The sequence below is a fragment of the Dryobates pubescens genome, chromosome 7, assembly GCF_014839835.1.
Source record: "Dryobates pubescens isolate bDryPub1 chromosome 7, bDryPub1.pri, whole genome shotgun sequence".
NCBI lineage: Eukaryota > Metazoa > Chordata > Aves > Piciformes > Picidae > Dryobates > Dryobates pubescens.
In genome coordinates, this window is record NC_071618.1 from 7,276,175 (window position 1) to 7,298,997 (window position 22,823).

Genomic DNA, 22,823 nt, shown 5'->3' on the forward strand with positions numbered 1-22,823 from the left:
AAAAACTTAAGACACACATTAATGGATTTCAAACATTAGTGTTTGATTTAAAGATTATATACACTTAAGACAAAAGCTAAAATAAAAGAAAGTACACAACAGACACGACTGTATGAAGTGCAAGTTTACAGTTAGATACAAAACTACATGATTCATGTAAAAGAAATTACATGGAAACTGTCTCAGAAATGTTAAGTGGAATGGAAAACTTCACACTGTTTCTCTTAAATTCACTGGAGAGTTCTGTTGATGGAACAAGTGGCAAAAATTCAACTGCTGCACATTATTCAAAGATTCTTCTCTTCTAACAAGGGTTTAATGGCAAAGAAAGGAAAGAAACTAGCTGACTTGCAATAAAATAAAACTTTCCCATCCACAAGAAGCAGGCACAGGTTTGGCTTTCTTTTACTGTTCCTACATTTATTATTTTAAATTTAGAGATATAACACTATTTGTCTAGCAAACCAAAATATCCTGCAGGGAAGGATGTTCAGCCTGGAGAAGAGAAGGCCCAGGGGAGACTTAACAGCCTTCTAATGGGGGTCTAACAAGAAGGCTGGAGAGGGACTGTTTACAAAGGCCTGTAGTGATAGGATGAGGGGCAATGGTTTTAAATTAGAGAAGAGTAGATTTGGATTGGGAGTTAGGAACAAGTTCTTTACAATGAGGGTGGTGGAATGCCAGAACAGGTTACCCAGGTAAGGCACTCAAGGCCCCATCCTTGGATATATTCAACATCAGACTCAACAGGGCTCTGAGCAACCTGAACTAGTAGAGGATGTTCCTGCTCACTGCAGAGAGGGGTGGGATAGATGATTTTTGGAAGTCCCTTTCAACCCAAACCATTCTGATCCAATATTGGACCATCTACAATTGCTTAGTAACACTAATGAGAATCCTAGATAGGATGATCAGTTTTCCAAAGTGAGAAAGAATATATCTGCACACTAACAGCAAAATAGTATTCAATCATTGTATTTTTATCAACTGAAGTATGATAGCCGTGACAACAAAGGGGGATGGGAAAATTCCTCCCAAAGCACAGTTTCCACTTCAATATCTAATTATCTACTGTGATCTTTCAAGATCGTTCACAAGGAACATTTCAGAGGAAAGCCACATTCAAGGCTGCCCAAGGTCCTTAGGCTCAAAACTGTGTATCACAGAATGGTTTGGGTTGGAAAAGACCTCTGAAGATCATCTAGTCCATCCTATCTAACAGCATGATTTCCCCTTCATTAATACAGCATTTGGACAGCTCACAGTCTCTATTAGTTAAGTACATAAACTGCAGAGCGTTCCCCCATTCTGTGGATGGCAAACTGAGATACAGACAGCGAAGTGGCACCTCTGAAATTATAACAAGGTGACTACAGTAGAGCTCAGGCATTCAACCCAGTGACTTGGCATGCTATTCATGCTTTTTCTTATACTGGCTCACAAGGCAAAGTCCTTGAAACTTCACTTTTTTGTTACACAGAATGTTTGCAAGGAAGAGATTTACTGACACTATAGAAAACAAAGCTGTAAAAGGTCTGATTCTGTGAGACAAAGTATAATAAACCAGCTTAACAACTTGCTGCTGCAAAAGAAAAGATTCTAGTCCCCTTTATTTTCCTACCTGTCCCAAACTTCTTTCCTTGAGTCAGCATATGGACTTTTCTGTGAGCCCCTTTAGCTCAATAAACCTGGCATAAAACGAACCCTGCCCAGGTACTGTGTTAAAACAGATCACAAAGAGTCTATGGCACAACAGGCAGAACAATAGTTCAAAGTCAGCGGTTAAAAGTCAGGAGTTTGATCTGTGAGGAAGCAAGAAGAAAGATGTTCCTTCTCAGCCATGGCCAGCTGACCAATGGGCCCATGTGCTTCTGGATCCATAGGCTACATATGGGGACACTGCAAGACAACCTGCAGACCAAACTCCACCTCAGTCCTGAGGGGCAGAGGGGTAACTATGTCCCACTCCCATGGGCTGCACACTGCTGAACTCCAAACATGGATGCACAAAAAAGGCACATCTGAAATGAACTGATGTTGTGCACTTCAACCCAAAGGCTGATGAACACACAGATGATTCAAGGGAGAACCACCACATCACTCCAGGGAGAAATGTCTTCTGTGAGCCTTTTCTGATTTCCATACTGCAAGAGCACTAGAGTACAAGCTTTCTGTGGCAGTATACTATATGCATATTATGCCTAGCAAAACAACCTGAAGGATCTAAATACAACTTTGATGACAGATTACTTTCAAGAGGAGTATTCTGTTCCAAATAGCTTAAGCATTCATCAGCACTGCTGTAGGCTGTTTACATGCAACGCTACTAACCTGCAGCGCAATAGCTATGCTCTAATGTTTCACTGATTTTGCAGATACGTAAACAGTTGAGTCTATCTGTAGCAAAGCATAGCACAGTACAGTCTAGCATACTCTAAACATATGTGCATGTGGTTCTATTTAAAAGCAGAGCAAACCAAAGTAAGTTCTTGTACAATGATCAGACCTAGAAGGAAAGTAGTTTCCAAGCAAAAATTTAAACCCAAAACTTCAGTGTTGCTGTGTCTCATCGTATGACTGTTACTGGGGGAAGAAAGCATTAACATTCCTTTCTGTATTTGCTTAGAACAGAATTCTGATGCATATACCTACATATTATTCTTGGGTTTGATAGAAGAAATATATGGTAAATGCATAAATTTCGATAGCAGCAGAAGATCACTGAAATACCTTGATGTATTCACTCCAATGCTGCAAAAGGATCTGCTGCCCACCTTTTACCCGGCTGAACAGCTGGTATGTCTGGGTCAAATCTGATATTCTATTTTCATCAAGTAGGTTATCAAGTCCTTAAAAACAAATAATTAAAAGAAAGAGCAAATTTGAATACAGCTGCATAAATACAGTCAGAAGTATATTAGAAAAATCTCTATGAAATACATCCAAAGACAAGACCCTCCAGCATGCTTAAAAAGTATGAACTTTCTAGGACTAAATTTCTGAAAGCAAGTGGTATGTTGAAGGTTGGAATCATGGAATGGAATCAAGGAATCAATAAAGTTGGAAAAGACCTCAGAGACCATCAAGTCCAACCTATCACCCAACACCTCCTGACAACTAAACCATGGCTCCAAGTGCCACATCCAAGCCTTTTGTGAACACCTCCAGGGATGGTGACTCCACCACCTCCCTGGGCAGCACATCCTAATGGCCAATCTCTTTCTGGGAAGAATTTCTTCCTCACCTCCAGCCTAAACCTCCCCTGGAACAGCTTGAGACTGTGCCCTCTTGTTCTGGTGCTGGGTGCCTGGGAGAAGAGCCCAACCTGCACCTGGCTACAACCTCCCTTCAGGGAGGTGGAGAGAGCAAGAAGGTCTCCCCTGAGCCTCCTCTTTTCCAGGCTAAGCAACCCCAGCTCCCTCAGCCTCTCCTCACAGGTTAATGTGTCCCCTTGCTTAAACTGGCTGAAACAATTTACAGTGTTGTGGTGTTTTGTACATTTCATTGCATTCCATTGTAGAGTGTAGATTTTGCTTGTAAATACAGCTTCATTTGCTTCTAACTGAGTTGGTCTGGCAAAGTTAATGCTGGGGGGGAAACTTCAACCCACCACAGGTGTAATATTTTAAACTGTTTCAACTGAAGCACTTTCCCAACACAGGGTTGATTGCAAGCCCTTTGCAGAACATTTATGAATAGTGCACAATTTGAAGGGTACAGTTTTAGCATTCTAAAGAATGTTAGAAAACAGTAAACTAAGCAAACTGCCCCAGATTTAAAGTTAAATACTTTAGAAAATTTTGTCTGTAGAGCACATTTTTGGATTAAGAATGTGCTGTGAATTGTCCATGCTCATACTGATGGAGTAACACAGGATTTCAAATTCCTTTTAAGCACCTTTTGCATTTATTGATTCAACCTACAAGAGGCTAAGACAAAGCTAACAAATGGAGAAGTGATGCTCTAAGGCAAAAATGTGAAGCACACAATTAGGTATGCATTCTTACGTTTGAGAATACGAGTAATGTAGTTCAAAAGTAATCAGTAATTGTCTGGTGCTGGTGAGAGAGGCTTTGGTAACATAGGAGTGTAGCACAAAAGTTTTATGACTTTTTTGAAGTTTGATTTTACACAGGTTGATAATTCACACCATCAGTGTAGCTGATACCATACAACTGTCCTACTTCACAAAATACATTTCATTAATTCCAACTTTTAAATGGCATTAGATTACAAAGGATTTTCAATTGCTACTGATTTATCCCATTTTCTACTATAGTCTTCATTATGAAAATACTTTGATTGACTATTACACATTCAGAAAAGCAACCACTGTTCACAAATTATGTCAGGCAAACTGTGGCCTCATATTTTGAAAATTCCTAAACTGTTAAGACATCAGAAGACTGGACATACTTTAAACATAAACCAACAAAGTCTTGAATACAGGAGATTGGTGTTCTTTTGGCATGGAACATGGAATTAAGAAATACCCATTCCATCACATTTGAGCATCACCTCCTATTCATTTAAAGACACCAATACACTAACTGTTTTATAATAACCTAGGATGATAAAGTCTAACCGTCCTTCTTCCTCTGAGGTCTGTGACTGAAAATAGTGTTTTGTCACATATTTAGAATAGAATAGAATAAACCGGGTTGGAAGAGACCTTCGAGATCATCATGTCCAACCTATCATCCAACACTACCCAATCAACTAAACCATGCAACCAAGCATCCTGTCAAGCCTTGCCCTGAACACCTCCAGCGATGGCGACCCCACCACCTCCTCAGGCAGCCCATTCCAGTGGGCAATCACTCTCTCTGTGTAAAACTTCCTCCTAACCTCCAGCCTAAACCTCCCCTGAGGCAGCCTGAGACTGTGTCCTCTTGTTCTGGTACTGGTTGCCTGGGAGAAGAGACCAACCTCTGCCTCACTACAACCCCCCTTCAGGTAGTTGTAGAGAGCAATAAGGTCACCCCTGAGTCTCCTCTTCTCCAGGCTAAGCAACCCCAGCTCCCTCAATCTCAGAGACATACAGGAAAGTCCTTCGACCCAAGGCTTCACAACTTCAAGAAAACACTGCCACAGCCTTGGATAAATTTATTATACTCACAATGAAGAAAATCACCAATACCTACTCAATGGCAGTTGTAGTAATGCAAGGAAGAGTTCTTTATACAGGCTCTGCGTTTGTAAGTTCTTCCGCCCCACCCCCCCATATCAAACATCACATGCCTTCTCCTAAGCAACAAAACTTAAACAAGGCAGTATCTTCCTCTACTTGCATGGAATACTAAGATTGTACAAGCAAACTACGAGGTGCCCTGGTTCAAGAGAAAGCATGAAGTTATGCAAGTCAAGTGCAGACACAGAATGTAAAAGCTGACCAAAGAATACTATGGTCCTAAAAAGTAATAACTAGGCAAACGTACACATCTCCCTATTTACATATACAGTATAAACCAAGAAAAAGTTCAGGTTAAAATGAAACCATTTTTTAAGCCAACTGATAAATATAGTACCACTGGAAAAGTTATTTAGTACTTCTATCAGCAATACAATCAATAATATCAACAAAAAAAACAACCCACCACTATTCTTACCTTCTGTTTAAGAATAAGCTTAAGAATAGCTAAGATGGAGTGACCATGCTTATCTTTATAAATATACTGCAGAAGGTGAAATAGCCTTTTCCCAGACTAGTTGAGACAAACCTGTGAGCATATCTCTATCTTTAAAGTAGACAAAGAAGTGAAAGATGTGTGTAACAACTTGAAAGTATTAACAAACATGGGCATGATGGAGCTCAAAGATACCAGACTACTGCTGACCTCTGCCTGGCAGCAGTAGAGGAAACAAAGATGCAAGGACAATTTGCTAGAAAATCTAAAACCTAGAACATGGCTTCTGCAAGAAAAGGAAAGGATTATTTAAAATATGGAAAAAATCAGAGAACACTGAGCAAACCCAGAAATTCAGTGAAAAAGGAGAGATTATAAGTTAAGAGGAACAAAGACATGGTGATTCGACAATTTGCTAGAAAATTTGCTAGGACAATTTGCTAGAAAATCTAAAACCTAGAACATGGCTTCTGCAAGAAAAGGAAAGGATTATTTCAAGTATGGAAAAAATGAGAGAACACTGAGCAAACCCAGAAATTCAGTGAAAATGGAGAGATTATAAGTTAAGAGGAACAAAGACATGGTGATTCGAAGACACTAACGTCTGAATAAGGACTTCCAAAGAAAACTGCAGCTTTTCTGAAATTGCCAGGCAAAAGGTAAAATACAGACAAAAACATTAAAAAGTTCATTGCCTTGGAATGTTGTCAGTTACATTAACTCCTGATTCTTGAATCCACAAGAATATGTGGTTGATGGTAGACTGAACATGAGCCTGCAGTGTGCCCAGGCAGCCAAGAGGACCAATGGCATCCTGGCCTGCATCAGGAACAGTGTGGCCAGCAGAAGCAGGGAGGTCATTCTCCCCCTGCACACTGCACTGGTTAGGCTGCACCTCGAGTACTGTGTCCAGTTCTGGGCCCCTCAGTTTAGGAAGGAGGTTGACTTGCTGGAACGAGTCCAGAGAAGGGCAACAAAGTTGGTGAGGGGTTTGGAACATAAGCCCTACGAGGAGAGGCTGAGGGAGCTGGGGTTGCTTAGCCTGCAGAAGAGGAGACTCAGGGGTGACCTTATTACTCTCTACAACTACCTGAAGGGAGGTTGTAGACAGACGGATGTTGGTCTCTTCTCCCAGGCAGCCAGTACCAGAACAAGAGGACACAGTCTCAGGCTGCGCCAGGGGAGGTTCAGGCTAGATGTTAGGAAAAAGTTCTATACAGAGAGAGTGATTGCCCATTGGAATGGGCTGCCTGGGGAGGTGGTGGAGTCGCCATCACTGGAGGTTTTCAGGAGGAGACTTGATGGGGTGCTTGGTGCCATGGGTTAGTTGTTTGGGTGGTGTTGGATTGGTTGATGGGTTGGACGCGATGATCTTGAAGGTCTCTTCCAACCTGGTTTATTCTATGTATTCTATGTAATTTCCACATAAAAGAGGGTATGACAGCTTTCCATTAGATGTTTATATAATTGTAGGAAATAAGCAGTTCCAAAGGTTTAATTCCTAAGCCCACTGGTGCAAGTGAAAGGAGATTTAGGGGGTTTAGCAACCTTTACAAATACAGAAAATTAATTTAAAAATACATTTTACCTGTCACAGTACCTGTAACAGTCATAAAGCTGTCTTTCTGTATCTGTGGAAGGTATTCCCATGGCTAACATACCTCCTTTAAAAAACACTTGAGTTTATAGCTATTGAAGGGTATGAGAACCTGTTGTTTATCATAAATTACATGCATTTAAAAAAAAAATACCTTTTTGCAAAATAGCTGATAAGTGTTCTCCTAGTAGTTGTTTCTCCACACAAGCAATCAGTGGTTTCCTAAGTGAGGCAAGAAAAATATATTAGAAGTATTAGAGCATAAGGAAATTGCTTTCTGTCACAGCGCATTTGCGAATAACTTACAATACAAAATAAATCAACAATCTGCTACTTAAAACAGAGGCTTCAAATTAAGACAAATGCTGCATGTGATCTCAGTGAAGGAAGAAAACAACAAACCATGTATGTAATTTAAAAAATAAATTCATGTTTGAATACTAAAACCCAAGTTCTTACTAGAACAAGAGAAGCTTGCAAGCAAGCAGAACAAAACAAAGATTTCCCTGGGTTTGAACTGCAAAACACCACAACACTTGCTGGTGATTCTCAAAACTCAAACTTTCCATCTAATTGTGTTATGCACATATAAAAGCACAAACTGAGCTAAAACCAACAAGATTCAAATTTGCAAAGTATTTTACATGTCCTTGAATTTTCCCTACTTTTTACTATCAAGATTTATTTGATACAGTCACTCTAGACAGGAAAATAACGGCAAGTTTCCCTTTATGTCTTTCATACCCTAAAAGAAGAAAGAAATGGCTGAAGTGCAAAGGCATGGTAATTTCAATGTTTAAACTTCTGCTGCTGTTCACAATATGACAAAAGAACAAATATTTGCCTCTGAGCTAAGTCTTACAAAACTGGTTCTCAGACTCTCGAGTTAGGATTTTCTCAACAAAGGATTAATGGAAGCCTTTTATGTAGTGGCATCCACTTTATGTTCCTACCTTTGCTTAAACACCACTTCTCATGAAACAGCCCAACAGTGACTTGTCTGACCTCCTATACAATACACAGTTTTAGTCCCTTCATCTCAAAAAGGTTAAATCAGAACTTGGAATGGTTCAGAGAACAGACAGCGATGATCAAAGTAAACAGAGGTAGCTGCAAGAGAAACAACTGCATGTGTTAGGATTCTTTCTTTCTGAGAAAGATAAATTAGCAGGAATACAGTGCATTGAGAGGCAAGGAAAGGGTGGAAGGAAACTAAATCATCACTTTCTCCTGCAATGCAAGAACTGGGGTCATCGGTGATGGTACCGGGAGTGAGACTTAAATAAAAGGAGACAATTTATCCTGTGGTGGCTAGTGCACCAGTGGAACACTATATCAAAGGCTGGCACAGATAGACAAGCTTATGTGAATGCCATTGAGAAAGTGCAAGTATTTGAAAGAGATCCAAACAGACAAATCACACCAGGTTCAGAAAATACCCTGATCTGAAAACAGATAGATACCAGGACAGTAGCAGGACATCTCATAGACTTATTCTATTCTTTCCTTTCAGCGGTCATAAGCAAATACAAAATACCAGCTAGACAGACTCTTGGTCTTAATACATATGGCTAATTTTATGGTCAATTCCACATTCCCTGAATTTTCTGACTACTGCTATTTACAGCTGCTGACTGTCCCCAATAGCGGAAGAAGCCTAGGTTGTATAAAATACCATCTTTGGCTTCCAAAGACCTGTTCTGCCTATAGGGGAAGTAAGGACGAGTCATCTGCTTGGAACTGAGAGGCAAAGCATAATTTCCTAACAAGCAGACAGAATGAGTATTTATCTTGACTGATAGCTGATGAATTATCCTGAAGGTACCTTCTCAGGTACAGCCTCAAAGTAATTTCATTACACCAGCTACTGACTGACCAGGAGATAGGCTTATTCTGGTCAGTTTCTTGGGCACGCATGTACTGATGAGCTGAATAAATCTCTCTAAGGGCTATAGCAAAACACTCCCCATGTGTTGCACAAATCTGGTTTACAGTATTTTGCATTATGTTTCCCATGATGGTTTTGTCCAGGAAACATCACGTCCATCTCAAGATCAAACTCAGCAACTAAATTTAACATCCTTTCTGCTCTTTTCATGCACACCTACAGCGACAGTATGACCCGAGGACAACTCAAGGCACTAATTTTAATAACTACTGTTTCTTAATGCAAAGAAAGGAAATTAATGCAAAGCCTTCTAAAAGCAGGTTTCTAAGCCTTAACTAGAGATGAGATCCAAAGTAAGGACTTCATGTATATGTAGAGTCAAAGTACTATATCAACCTATTTTTTAACTTAAACAGTAAATATATATGTGCCTTAACTTTATACCCAGAAATAGTTCCATGTGTTTTAATGTGAGTGATTTTGCCAGAAAAAGCTATCAGCATTCACAGGAAGAACATTCCAGTTCAAGTATGTACCATGACATGCAATACATGTGTGTGAGTATACAGAAGTCTGAAGAAAAGAACAAGTTTAGAAGGTAATTTTCATTCAGTGATCCTTTTAACACCCAATGAAATGCCAGAAAACTAACAAAGGAAATAAAATGCCATGTTCTTCATTAATTGCTCTTTGTTTAAAAAACAAACAAACATTTAAATGGCCTGCTGCAGGACAATGGATTTACAGTGTCAGTGAATCTGCGTACCTCCTGAACACACATTTCTACCACACCAAAACACACACACTTACTCCAAACCTAAGTGAAAAAAGGACAAGCTGCCTTGCACAATACATTGAGAGCAGCTGCACCAAAGCTGATTTACTGTTAAGTTTACATTCTGGACTGCTTATGAATGACATTAATGTCTTACACCATGATTTAACCTTTTCCTTTTTTGTCTAATGACTCTTTCTTTCCCTCAAGGATTAGTGGTCAATGTTGGTATCAATACATGAATGGCTAAAACTAGGTGCTACTTTTGATAATGAAAATGTGAGTTCTTATATACTTTTTTTAGCTTCAATATGCACTGATAAATCTTTATGGCCCAATTTCTCCCTTCTTACTCAAAGTCTATTTTCATTTTAAAGAAATCAGTTTTGATAAAAATGGTCTTAAAAAAGCCAAGCTGTATCACCAGCACTGTCGACAAGATACCTGTAAAATAATCTCTGTCTTTCTACACCCATGGATAATCAGAATTTTATGATGGATATTTGACTTACACTAAGAATGACAACATTTGTACTCACTGTGTGCTGTGGTCTAAATATGTTATTACTCTGTCTCCTTCTTCTTCCAAGCGTTTATTAACATGGTGAAGGTATTCTGGGACCTAGTGAGACAGAAGAATGTCAAATTCAGCTATGAAGGTATGAAAGGCACATTGTCTTGTTCCATGGCAATTATTTCAAACTACAAATTTAAAGAGAATATGAACTGGAAAGGACTATTCCATCAGAATGTTGTTAGGTACTGCATAGTCTATCTTTTTATTAATCAATGTTACTTTATGTTAAAAGCATTATAACCACATCTGACAAAGAAAAACAGAAATTTGACAATTTTTCAGAGGAAGTTATGGTTTTTCTCAAAAACTATTCTGAGCTAAGCTAGTTCTTCAAGTACCATGGAGGAGATTTTCAGTTTGTGTGAACTACACAGTTGTATCATTTAAATGGCAGTTTCTCCAATATTGTGTCTGTCCCTATGGAGACTAAACACATTTAGCATGTATTAAGACAGGTATGAAATTAAGACTCTGGCTGCAAATGATCAAAACCGTTATACTTCTGTGCGTGTATGTACATGTATGCACACAGATACCCATGCATGTGTATGCATTACATGCACATGGATGTAAATATGTGCATATATAAATGCTGCATAAGATAGGGCCTTACTTGTCTTATGTTTTCCACAGCTCTCTACTAGGTGCATAACTCTTTGGTCTCAAAATCTGTGTCAAAGCATTTTACCTCAGGTCCCAGTGGAAAACCAAGGAATGAAGTGAAAGGAACAGCATTAGACACAAGGTTTCCTTTCTGTGCCATGTAAACAGGCATTTTCAAAATGTTTGTCAGTATTAAAACTGAAGTAAGTAAAGTAGGCTCCTGTATTTTAGACCACCAAGAAACACATACATTTTCAGAGATATGTAGAGACAGAATTCAGAGACCTGAAGTATGCCCACTGCAGAGCATATTGTATCTCAAGAAGACAGAAAACAAACATGTTAAGTTTATTTAACTAATAAAAGAAACAAAACAGCAAAAGAAGTGCGACAAGATAGTAAAAAAGTAAAGAGTTTACTTAGGCATTAAGCAGAGGGCATAACCACGTCAGTGCGCACTTTACAGCTCTTGAGCAAAACCAATATGGATGGTACACCTTTGAACATTATGTGGCAATGAGTTTCTGGTATTATGACTTTAGCTACACAAAACGTTGCTGGGTTATATATTCTAAGTACCAAGGCAACTTGGAATCTACTCTTTGCTTTGATACAATACTGTGGTCCACATCAAAACATGTAAATGTATACACGTGTACCTGACTACCAGTAAACTTTATTGAACATTAATATACCGTGGCACTATCAGAAGTTCTCATGTAATCTCACAGCAGATAAAACTAATATAAAAACATGCACCTACCTCTCTCTCTTGCATTAATCGCTGGCCTTCTGCAGCATATAAGCAATTTGTCTCGTCCAGAAACCTCTGTTCAAAGGAGTCCTTGTAAACCTGCTCAGGAAATTAATCTAGTTAGATTAAGCTGCCAGTAAGGGCAAGTAAAATCTTGAAAAGTGTTGGATTAACATTACATTAACACAGAAGCTGCTTGCCCATTGGTTTTAGAAAGACTGAGATCAGAGCTGACTTCCCAGTGCAGCAATTACATATTTCAGTCATGAGTACTCAAACTGTCCAAACTGACAGACTTTTGTTTACGCTGCACAGCCTAACACTAGTACTCAATGTCACAGCACAGCAATGACATCCAATCCACCTAAGCTCAACTCCCACTGATGTTTCTGTAGCAAAAAAATAATAAAATACTTCCAACTAGTGAAACATTAGGCACAAAACAGGTAATTACCATCAGTAAAATAATAATGTGCTCAACAATGCATCTTCAAATCTGTCGTGTTTATCTCAGCAGTCCATGAAAAACAAATTACACCAAATAAGGAGAACTCTCTTTCTCCAGGGAAGGAATAAGGTGTGTAAACAAAGCACACCAATAATGATCACAGACATCAAAAAATTCCTGCATAATGATTAACAGTTTAGTATAGGAAGATAAGTTAGAAAGGGCAATCATATAAAATAATCAAAACAGTCTGGAGGAGGTAGCTAGGGAATAACACGTAAGCAGAGAGTCAGTGAAAAGAAAAAGGAAAGATTCCTCAAGTGTGGTGGAAGAAGAAAATATTTCTTTCAAAGCATACAGCACAGTTCAAAATTCATTACATTCTGACCACTTTTTTAATCTTGAAGACTTAATAGCTTGGGTTTTTTTTTTTCCCTAATGCAAACTTAAAGAGGAAACCTCTCTCCTGACAAGCATTCAGAGCGTAACAGTTCACTATTTCAACGTTTTGAGTAGACATCAACTCATTGCTTCAGCCTCCCCTTTACACTAGCTCCATGTTCAACAAAATCCAATACAAGGTTTTATTTCCTTTTCTTCAGGATAACTGGAAAAATATTAACATAACATTATATGGAACTACTTTCTGCATAAAGCATGTGTGAAGCTCTGCAATAGGAAACATCTGTAGAGCAGGATTTATGCGAGGAGCAATAAACTCTCAGCAGCTAAGCCTCAGTTGCATAATTGGCTAAAAATCAGGAATGAGTAGTAGACTGTTTTGAAATGAAATGCAGAATTTGCTTAATTAATTAATTAACCTTTTTCCAGAAACTAACTTCTCTTGAAAGAGGGAGAAATAGAGACCCTGGCCTATAATTACAGAATCGTGAACACATCTCTCTCTCAGTGAAGAGACAGATATTATAAAAGAACATGTTGGACTAAGTTAGCTTCCCTTGTGAAAAAAGAAAGCCACACTTCTGAGCCAGTGAAGGTGAATGCAGGCTTAAGATCAATTTTGAAAGAATGATCCAAAAAAGAGGAATGTTTATCTTGAGATAGTGGAGGACTTCGCTAACAAACCAATATATGTTAAATAGTCAACACTCAGAAAAAGCTGATGTAGTTAGAGAAACTATCAAATAAGGATGGGGAGAATAAGTGGGGAAAAGCATACAAAACAGATCTGCACCTCCAGGTTACATCATTTGAAAAATTGTTTAAGTTTGCCTTTGCTCTTGAACAGAATAATTAGCATACCAGAAAATTTAATACTTAGAGAAAGTTACAGATTAAAGTCAGAAAGGTCAATCTGAAAGGCAGAAAAGTAGGTAAAATGCTTGACCAAAATGGACTATTTTATGCAGTCTTCTTCTTCAAACTCTTTTACATAACGTTCAGCCAGCTTCCTAATGCTGAGCAACCTCAACAGTTTTTAAGAACAAAGGACAGCTCCTAAGTTTTATTGCACATCACATGAAGCTACAATGTCAACTAGAGGACAACCTATATCAAAGTTCAGAAAACAGCATTTTTCAGTCTATTTGGTTGCTTAGTATCTATGCTAAATGAAAAGTTACAGTAAGTTATAGATTTGACCTTATCTGTTTGAAAACCTGGCCTTAACTTTGCATTCCATTCTTTCCTTGGCAGTTTGGCTAAGAAGTTGCAAATACAGTGATGGCTTTGTGACAGAGACCCAGGATCTAGACTCCAAGAAAGTATGACTTTTTACAGTGGCAGAGCTGATCTTTTTTTTATTCCAACATTTACTCAGCAATAGGATTAGAAAACAAGTGATTAAGACAGACAAAATACTGCACATACTAAACAATTTGCAAATGTATTACTTAAGAGTCTGCAGGCCACTTTGGTAAGGAAAACAGGCAAAGAGGTCTCATTTAAAAACAGAGAATAAATTACTGCACATTAGGTAAAGAAGAGGTAATATTATCAACCTAACAACTAGATTCTGAAGCACATTTACTAGAGGATAAAAATATTTCTGTACAACACACAAATTAGAAAAGTCCAAACTCTGTTTCTGAACACAGCTGCCACTAGCAAAGTTTGTTGTACTCACCTGCAGGTCAGACAACATGCTCAACAAACTCCGCAGCAGACTTCTGTCCACAGCTTCACCATTACGCTCTCGTTCAATTAGCAGGAGGATTCCATCAATTGTCTTGTTTTGAACTTGCTTGTCACTAATGATGTGATTTCTAAATAACTCTAGCCCCATGTCCCTGTGTGAATACTGAATGTTAATAAATCACTGTTGATTCTTTAAAAAAAACACAAACAACTCTCAGTTTGAGAAAAACCAAAACACCTAAAATACACAGTGTGTACACAGATATCTATTATACAGAAAGACAATTTATTAAAGGTGTGCATATTCTTTTTGACACTGCCCACTAAGAAGACTTCATTGTCCTCATCATAAAATACTACGCCACATGCTACCAGGTGCATACACTTCAGCTGAGAACTGTCACCAGCCTGGTAATCATGTTTTGTATAACAGACTATGACATTATTTATTGAAAAAATTACTGTAATGAAAATAATTTAAAATCTGAACATATACCTGTGACCGTTTGAGGCTGTGCCTTTAAGAAAAGGGACAGTACTGCGACACTGGCTAAATGTTTTCGGTACTAGAACAAAAACATTCTGATATTCTAAACGAATTTCATTGGTGGATGGACAAAATGCAACTTTAAATTGTAGGGCAGCTGGAACTTTCTTTCAGTTTTCCTTTCTCTGCTCTCCCTTTCAGCTGGACTGCTTCTGGGCTTTTGGCCAAGAGATAAGAACTAACTCCTGTACCAGGCCTTCCTTTTTTTTCTGCCCTGCTAACCACCCTTTCTCTCTTTTTCTACCTCTTTGGGGGAGAAGGGAGGTAGGGGGGTGAAGGGGGCACAGGGGGAAGCCCCCTCTGCTGGGGGTCTGGTTTCTGATTGTGTTATTTGCTGTATATTTCTCTATATATTGTAAAATACCTGTATTTGTTGTGTTACATAGAATCTGCTTCCTATATATGCTTGTAAATATAGTCTGCTTTCTCCGACTGGGTCTAGCCGTGGTTTCTTTCTCTGTGGGGGAGGGAGAGCTAGGCCCTCTCTCAACCCACCACAATACCTTAACATAAGATCCCCTGGATCAGTCAATCTATATGTAATTTGTAAGTTTGCTCAAAAGTATGAATTCTCTTTATGTTTAGGACCTTACGATCACCTGTATCAGATTCTTGTTTCATTTAAAGAGAAAGAGGAATGGTGCCTCTCTGCTATGATGCAGCTAATTATAAAACATTGTCTTTGCCAAGGGAAACAGAGGAATCTTAGATAAAACTTGTTACCTTCAACCTCTTCTATGCATCAGGATTTCAATAAAGGGTATTTTCCCAGCATGGGGATAAGGAGACACAAAGTATGAACAGACCTCTTAAGAAACGTTTAATAAAAGGAAGGCTAACACAACAAGTTGGAAGAAAACTACTGCAAACACTGGGAAGAAAGACACCCACAGGACAAGCCAGGAGTGAAAGAAGGATGCCAGGTTCTTCAAACAGCCTGAGGAACTCCTGAGAGCACAGAAGCCAGCCAGGAAGGGGAAAAAAAAAGCCATACTTTTACTTCAGTACTTTACCTACCTAGTTGTTTTTTTTTTTGCTTTAGATAGAGTAATGATACCAAAAATTTTGAACAAAGCCTGGGTTTGTTTGCTTGAACAATGACACAAAATTCCCCTCAGGAGAGATGCTTAAAAACAGAATGCCCAAAGATGTGACCATGGTGTGCCGAAAGTACAGCAGAAGCATCTCAACACTCCAAGCCACAGGTCTTTACTGTCAAGAGTCCAATGCTGGAAAACCAATCTGCACCTTGTCAGTGTGTGTGACTTGCTCAACAGTGGTGAATTTTGTCAAAATTAGGAGCACTTGAAATAAAGTTGGGCCAGCACAAAGATCACAGTATCACAGTATAACCAAGGTTGGAAGAGACCCCAGGGATCATCAAGTCCAACCTGTCCCAACAGACCTCATGACTAGACCATGGCACCAAGTACCACGTCCAATCTCCCCTTGAACACCTCCAGGGACGGTGACTCCACCACCTCCCTGGGCAGCACATTCCAATGACGAATGACTCGCTCAGTGAAGAACTTTTTCCTCACCTTGAGTCTAAACCTCCCCTGGCACAGCTTGAGACTGTGTCCCCTTGTTCTGGTGCTGGTTGCCTGGGAGAAGAGACCAACCCCTTCCTGGCTACAACCACCTTTCAGGTAGTTGTAGAGGGCAATGAGGTCACCCCTGATCCTTCTCTTCTCCAGGCTAAGCAATCCCAGCTCCCTCAGCCTCTCCTCCCAGGGCTTGTGCTCAAGGCCTCTCACCAGCCTTGCTGCCCTTCTCTGGACACGTTCAAGTATCTCAATGTCCTTCTTAAACTGAGGGGCCCAGAACTGGACACAGTACTCAAGGTGTGGCCTAACCAATGCAGAGTACAGGGGCACAATGACCTCCCTGCTCCTGCTGGCCACACTATTCCTAATACAGGCCAGGATGCCATTGGCCCTCTTGGCCACCTGGGCACACTGCTGGGCACACCCATCCTCATCCAGGCTGTGACAACTACAGAAGTATATAGCCTTGACTGTTAGGCATATGTTCACAGACCTTTCTCTTTGTTTACCCTCACTTGACAATTAATATCCCTGGGGAAGAAAGAAAATTGCACATGCATTATGTTGACCTATGCATTTTCATGAATTAACACCAACTTTTTAAAGCCCTACTACACGGATTCGAAAAATTTATTCGACGTGAAAATTTTACTTTCAAGCTTCGCAAACACAGTAACAGCATGTTAAAACCCCAAAGATTGCAAGAATACTTCCATGGATACCTACCATATAGAAGGAAGCATTGAATTCTGAAGTACATATGTACGATCCAAAAATAAGAAAATGCTTCTGATCATGATCTGAAAACACATAAAAGAGAATGTTTTCCTCTTGGGCACTGCATGGTATTTTAAATTGGATATCAACTCCTGAAAGACTACACCACATAGACATACACCTTAACTACTGACATGTGTTTTTAACTTTTACAGTGACTTGTAAAGCCACTGGTATATAATTTATTGATGCTAACACTTCTACTAAGCTATACATCCAAAATACTTTTCCAATTCTTAGCTAAATAGCTTTACTGCCACTGGTGTATAATTTATTGATGTTAACACTATTACTAAGCTGTAGATCCAACGTACATTCAAAACATGTTTCCAATTCCTAACTATTAACTAAATAGCTTTATTGCCACTGAGATACATAACACATTCAAGCAATACAATCAAGACATTCAGTAAGCACCCTGAAATAACATGCTGCTGTGGTTCTCAGTCTTTTAAAAAAAGACTAAAAGCAGAGACAGTAATAGGATGTGCAACAGATTTTTTTCGTAACAGAAGTTAGCTGCCAAAATTAACAGGAAAATAGAGATACATTGATTCTAATGGGGGAAAGCTGGGATACAAACATATTATCTTTTTTTATTATTACTTTATTTAAAAAGGGGGAGAAAGAAGTAAGGGTTTAGGCTATTACTCCTCACATTCCAAATCAATTTTAAACTTTGCTCATGAAAAGACAGCCTAGTTTTCAGTTCAGCAATAGCATAACTCAGATTGTCAGTAACCAATTCACCCCCAGGCCATCTACAGGAATTTCTACCCTCAGCTATCTACTTACTACTCCCCTAAAAGATTTCACTGCTTCTGAAGCAGTTCTCAAGCTGACACAGTTTCTGGCCAGGCATATTAAAGTAACACAGCAGCAAAGCTGGGTTTGGGTTTTTTTTCCTTAAAATACCACAAGTGCTAACTCAGGACAGGGCAACCACTTGTTACAGGTTGTTGCTCTGAGGAGCTAAAAAACAAAAACCACAACCAGAGAATGCTCCAAAGTAACTGAAATTAACAGAGTTCATAGTAAAAGCCTTTGTATAAAAACACAGGCCCAGTTTAATTAAATTCTCAAGAGAATAAACTTCAACTCTATTTTCATCACTGCTGAATTTTTGAATAGTTTCAATTACTCTTTCCATTTTTATTTCAGATAAAAAATCATGGAGAGGGTGGATTTGAGGAAAGAAAATAGATATTCAATCATTTGGGGCACCTGTGGCCAAAACTAAACAACAGTGCAATAAAAACTTGTTGTAAACTGCTGGTTTGGAATTATAATGATGCATTCTTAAATGGACAATTCACATGAAGAGGATTTTTTTTCTGTAACATTGCGGAGGACAAGAAGGGCAGAAAGAGAGAACTTCACTTCTCTAATATTCCTGTTTCTTGGCCCTAGTCAGGACTGTCATAAATTAACCTAGCTCTTTGAGCTATCTAGAAGTAAAGATTATGGATTCTCCAATCACTTAAAATTACAACCAGCAAACAATTTCAGCATAGTCTGATTAGTTTTTCTTTCCATCCACAGAAAACAGGTGTCAGTATATTTCTGAGTGATATCAGACTTCATATGAAACCTATGAAAGTCAGAGTAACACAACATAAGTTTTCAAGACCACCTCTGGATAGCAAAGGGGAAAGCAAAAAGCAATGCTGCAATTTGGAGGAGGTGCAACACAGTTCCAACTCAAAACCTTTTGCCCAGATTTCACATCCCGAGTATATGTATTTAGAACAAGCATTCAACTCACCATTTGTCTGCAATGATCTTGCCAACATTTATTTATCTTCTTTAAAAATAAAAGACTATCCAGGGAATCTGTAGAGCACCTATTAAGGAAAACTAGCTTGACGGTGTATTTTGAGGCCAGATTCTGGAGATGATCTTTGTCACCCATTAAGCAAAGCTGCTCCATGGATATTCTGATGTCACTGTGACTGCCCAGGGATAAATCGTTAATTGCAGAGCTTGGGCAAAGCAGAGGGGCTGGCATTTCTCCAAAAGGCCTCCTGTATTTTCAAGGAATAACACTGCTCTTCAGAAATACCATCTAGTGGCTGCACTGTGTAACTTTGATGAAGATTCAAACAACAAATCCCACCGGTGTCAAAAACCAACCTTGTCACCAACTGAGGTGAGAGGGACAGAAAGGTTTATTTGGATAATGAGTTCACACTGTGCACAACAGGAATGACCCTAATCTCTTAAAAGCAGTTACAATTCTAAATAATCCTCATCAAATCCAAATACCACTCTTTTCATACACATCTCCAGGTCTAAGTAACTATACTGTTTTCTTCATTACACAACAGATCCAACTGTTAGCTATGAATAACAGCATTCTCATGTGTCAGGAGTAAATCCAAATATGGCTTCACCTTCCTCTCCTGAACAGTGTCCTCCCCAACTCTCTCTGACCAAATCTGATTAATCTGGCCCCATGCCCTTGGGATATAAAATATCTCTAAAATATAAAATTCTGAACTCTCCAAACCACCAGCTCTGCCAGGGCAAGGAGAAGTCAATTTTCAGATGACACCAAGCTGGGTGGGTGTGTTGATAAGCTAGAGGGTAGGGAAACTTTACAGCAGGATCAAGACGGGTTAGACCAATGGGCCAAGACTAATTGTAGGAAGTTCAACACGGCCAAGTGCCAGGTCCTGCACTTGGGTCACAACAACCCCATGGCAAATTACAGACTTTGGGATGTGCAGTTGGAAAGCAGCAGCTTAGGAACCTGGGGGTATTGGTTGATAGTGAGCTGAACGTGAATCAGCAGCATGGCCAAGAAAGCCAATGGCATCCTGACTTATATTAGAAACACTGTAGCCATCAGGAACAGGGAGGTGATTGTCCCCCTATACTAGACACTCGTGAGGCCACACATTGAGTATTGTGTTCTGGGACCTTCACTATAGGAAGGATATTGAGGTGCTGGAGCATGTCCAGAAAAAGGCAAGAAGGCTTGTGAAGGGCTGAGACCACATGGCCTACAAGGAAAGTCTGAAAGTCTTAAAAGGCAGGGATGCCAAAATGGTTGACTGTGCACTGCTTTAAAGCAGACTGCAAGATTCACTTCTCAGTTTAAGAAACTACTGTACTGTTCAAAGTCATTCTTACTTAAATGCATTTTTAATTCCTCCAAGTCAATGTAATGAAAAAAATCAGCTGCCATAAAAGAGGTGAATTCACAGTGTTGATCTATTTACTTATGTTTTTTATATGCTATGTAGAAGCCAGACTACTTAACCAGGTCTCAAAAATAAATCCCAAATCATGTTGGGATTTGGACAGTTAAGGGAGGGGCCAGAAATTATTTTTTATGAATGTAGGTACCTGTAAGGGAGATGCAGTGAATTGAGAAACTCAGTCACAATCCGGCACATTTGAGGCACTCACCTGGAAAGAACGTTCTTGCTGTGCCTCAGTCCCTTGCTTCTTTCTATTTTCTAGTATTTTCTGCTAATAAAATACATACAGAGACTTGGGAAACACTGCTAGCACCCAAGGTACTGTAGTATCTGTTCAGTTTGGCAGTTTCCCATCTGCTTGCTAAGGCACTCTCCAGGAATGCAGAGACAGCCAGGTAGGCATAGGCTCTATTTATCCTTCTACCTGAGCAAGTTCAACCCCCAGACTATTATACAAAACACAAATAACACATAAAGCATGGTCTCAGCATGTAAAGCATAGTGGGATTCAGAAAATAGGGCTGGCTGTACCCAGGTGTCCAGAGGAGGTCTACAGGCACTTCTGTGACCAGTTCAGCCAGGATGAAAGTTCACCAGCACAACTTCAAGAAACAATGGGGAAATTTACTACAAAATGTCAGGTTTCTATGTATCCTGAGATGCCCAAGTCATCTCCTGAACTTAGAGCTCTCCCAAGAACCTCCCAAGATACATGTTTAAATAGCTAGAAGGGCTTGTTGAATGCCTCCATGGCACACTGCTGCTGACCAGTAGTTATTACTGGTCAATCAAGCATACTTCATGTGGAGAATTCTTTTGCAGAAGACACCATTGTTCAAAATTGCTGCAGTGATTTTTTTGAAACTACTGCTACTGTAACAGCATGAGATTTAACACATCCAAGTGCCGGGTTCTGCACATTGGCCACAACAACCCCATGCAGAGCTACAAGCTGGGGTCAGAGTGGCTGGAGAGCAGTCAGGTGGAGAGGGACCTGGGGGTGCTGGTTGATGGTAGGCTGAACATGAGCCTGCAGTGTGCCCAGACAACCAGGAGGGCCAATGGCATCCTGGCCTGCATCAGAAACAGTGTGGCCAGCAGGAGCAGGGAGGTCATTCTGCCCCTGTACACTGCACTGGTTAGGCTGCACCTCGAGTCCTGTGTCCAGTTCTGGGCCCCTCAGTTTAGGAAGGAGGTTGACTTGCTGGAGCGTGTCCAGAAAAGGGCAACAAGGTTGGTGAGGGGCTTGGAGCACAAGCCCTATGAGGAGAGACTGAGGGAGCTGGGGTTGCTTAGTCTGGAGAGGAGGAGACTCAGGGGTGACCTTATTGCTCTCTACAACTACCTGAAGGGGGGTTGTAGTCAGGCAGAGGTTGGTCTCTTCTCCCAGGCAACCAGTACCAGATCAAGAGGGCACAGTCTCAGGCTGCGTCAGGGGAGGTTTAGGCTGGAGGTTAGGAGGAAGTTTTACACAGAGAGAGTGATTGTCCACTGGAATGGGCTGCCCGAGGAGGTGGTGGGGTTGCCGTCGCTGGGGGTGTTCAGGGCGAGGCTTGACAGGATGCTTGGTTCCATGGTTTAGTTGATTGGGTAGTGTTGGATGATAGGTTGGACACAATGATCTCGAAGGTCTCTTCCAACCCAGTTTATTCTATTCTATTCTAATAATCTCCACTACTTGTCATAAAAATGCAGATCTGCTGTTAAATCTCACAGTGCTATGCAAATTCTCCAGATTAGGAGTAAAATTTGCATTCCTACTAAAATAGTAAATAAATTGTTATTAGTATGCTACTTAGCACTACACAAAAGTTACTCACCCAGATGGCTAAAGTTGCTTGTGTCTGATTTGAAAATACATTAAGTGGTCAACAAATCTCTTTAGCACATTGGCAGTTACTGGAATAACTTTACAAAATGCTGTTTTAAAAAGTAGTTAAACTAACCATTCAAACCATTTCTACAAATGAGAAAAGGATATTCTCTAAATTGAAGGATTTGTGCTTTCACATGATCTTCACAAACTTGTCGCAGTTGTTTGTACAGTGTAGCAGAGACTTTGTAAGAACAGAGATTTTCCACAGCCTAAAATAAAACAAGAATTATGAATAAGGCCTGTGTAATCAAGGCTAACAACAAAATAAAGATTAAGACTTTGTGATTCCCTTTTTATTTTGGTCCTTTCTTGTACAGTTATTTAGTGTACAAACAAGGTCCACCATCGCCATCTAGGTTGTATTTCAGATGTGCTGCTATAAAGTACTACAGTTTCAGATCCTCCCCAAATACTGCTCAGCAGATGAACTCTTCCTGTAGGTCCATTCTGTGCATCCTCCAGCACACAAAGGCACACACTTTTGAGGGGGGAAATGCAATCATA

General features: G+C 39.8%; 1 protein-coding gene across 2 annotated transcripts in view; it reads right to left on the reverse strand.

Moving 5' to 3' along the window:
* CUL4A (cullin 4A) overlaps nt 1-22,823 on the reverse strand; it is a 44,200-nt gene that overhangs the window by 14,838 nt on the left and 6,539 nt on the right. For both annotated transcript variants that reach the window (XR_008462332.1, XM_054162855.1), the window contains exons 3-10: nt 22,424-22,528; nt 19,003-19,071; nt 17,187-17,260; nt 14,356-14,518; nt 11,831-11,920; nt 10,427-10,509; nt 7,379-7,446; nt 2,731-2,849 (exon numbers count right to left, since the gene is read on the reverse strand). Coding sequence is in view for 1 of the 2 variants with exons in the window: in XM_054162855.1 (XP_054018830.1) it covers nt 2,731-2,849; nt 7,379-7,446; nt 10,427-10,509; nt 11,831-11,920; nt 14,356-14,518; nt 17,187-17,260; nt 19,003-19,071; nt 22,424-22,528 (771 nt within the window). In the remaining variant the exon portion in view is untranslated. The remainder of the gene's footprint in view (nt 1-2,730; nt 2,850-7,378; nt 7,447-10,426; nt 10,510-11,830; nt 11,921-14,355; nt 14,519-17,186; nt 17,261-19,002; nt 19,072-22,423; nt 22,529-22,823) is intronic.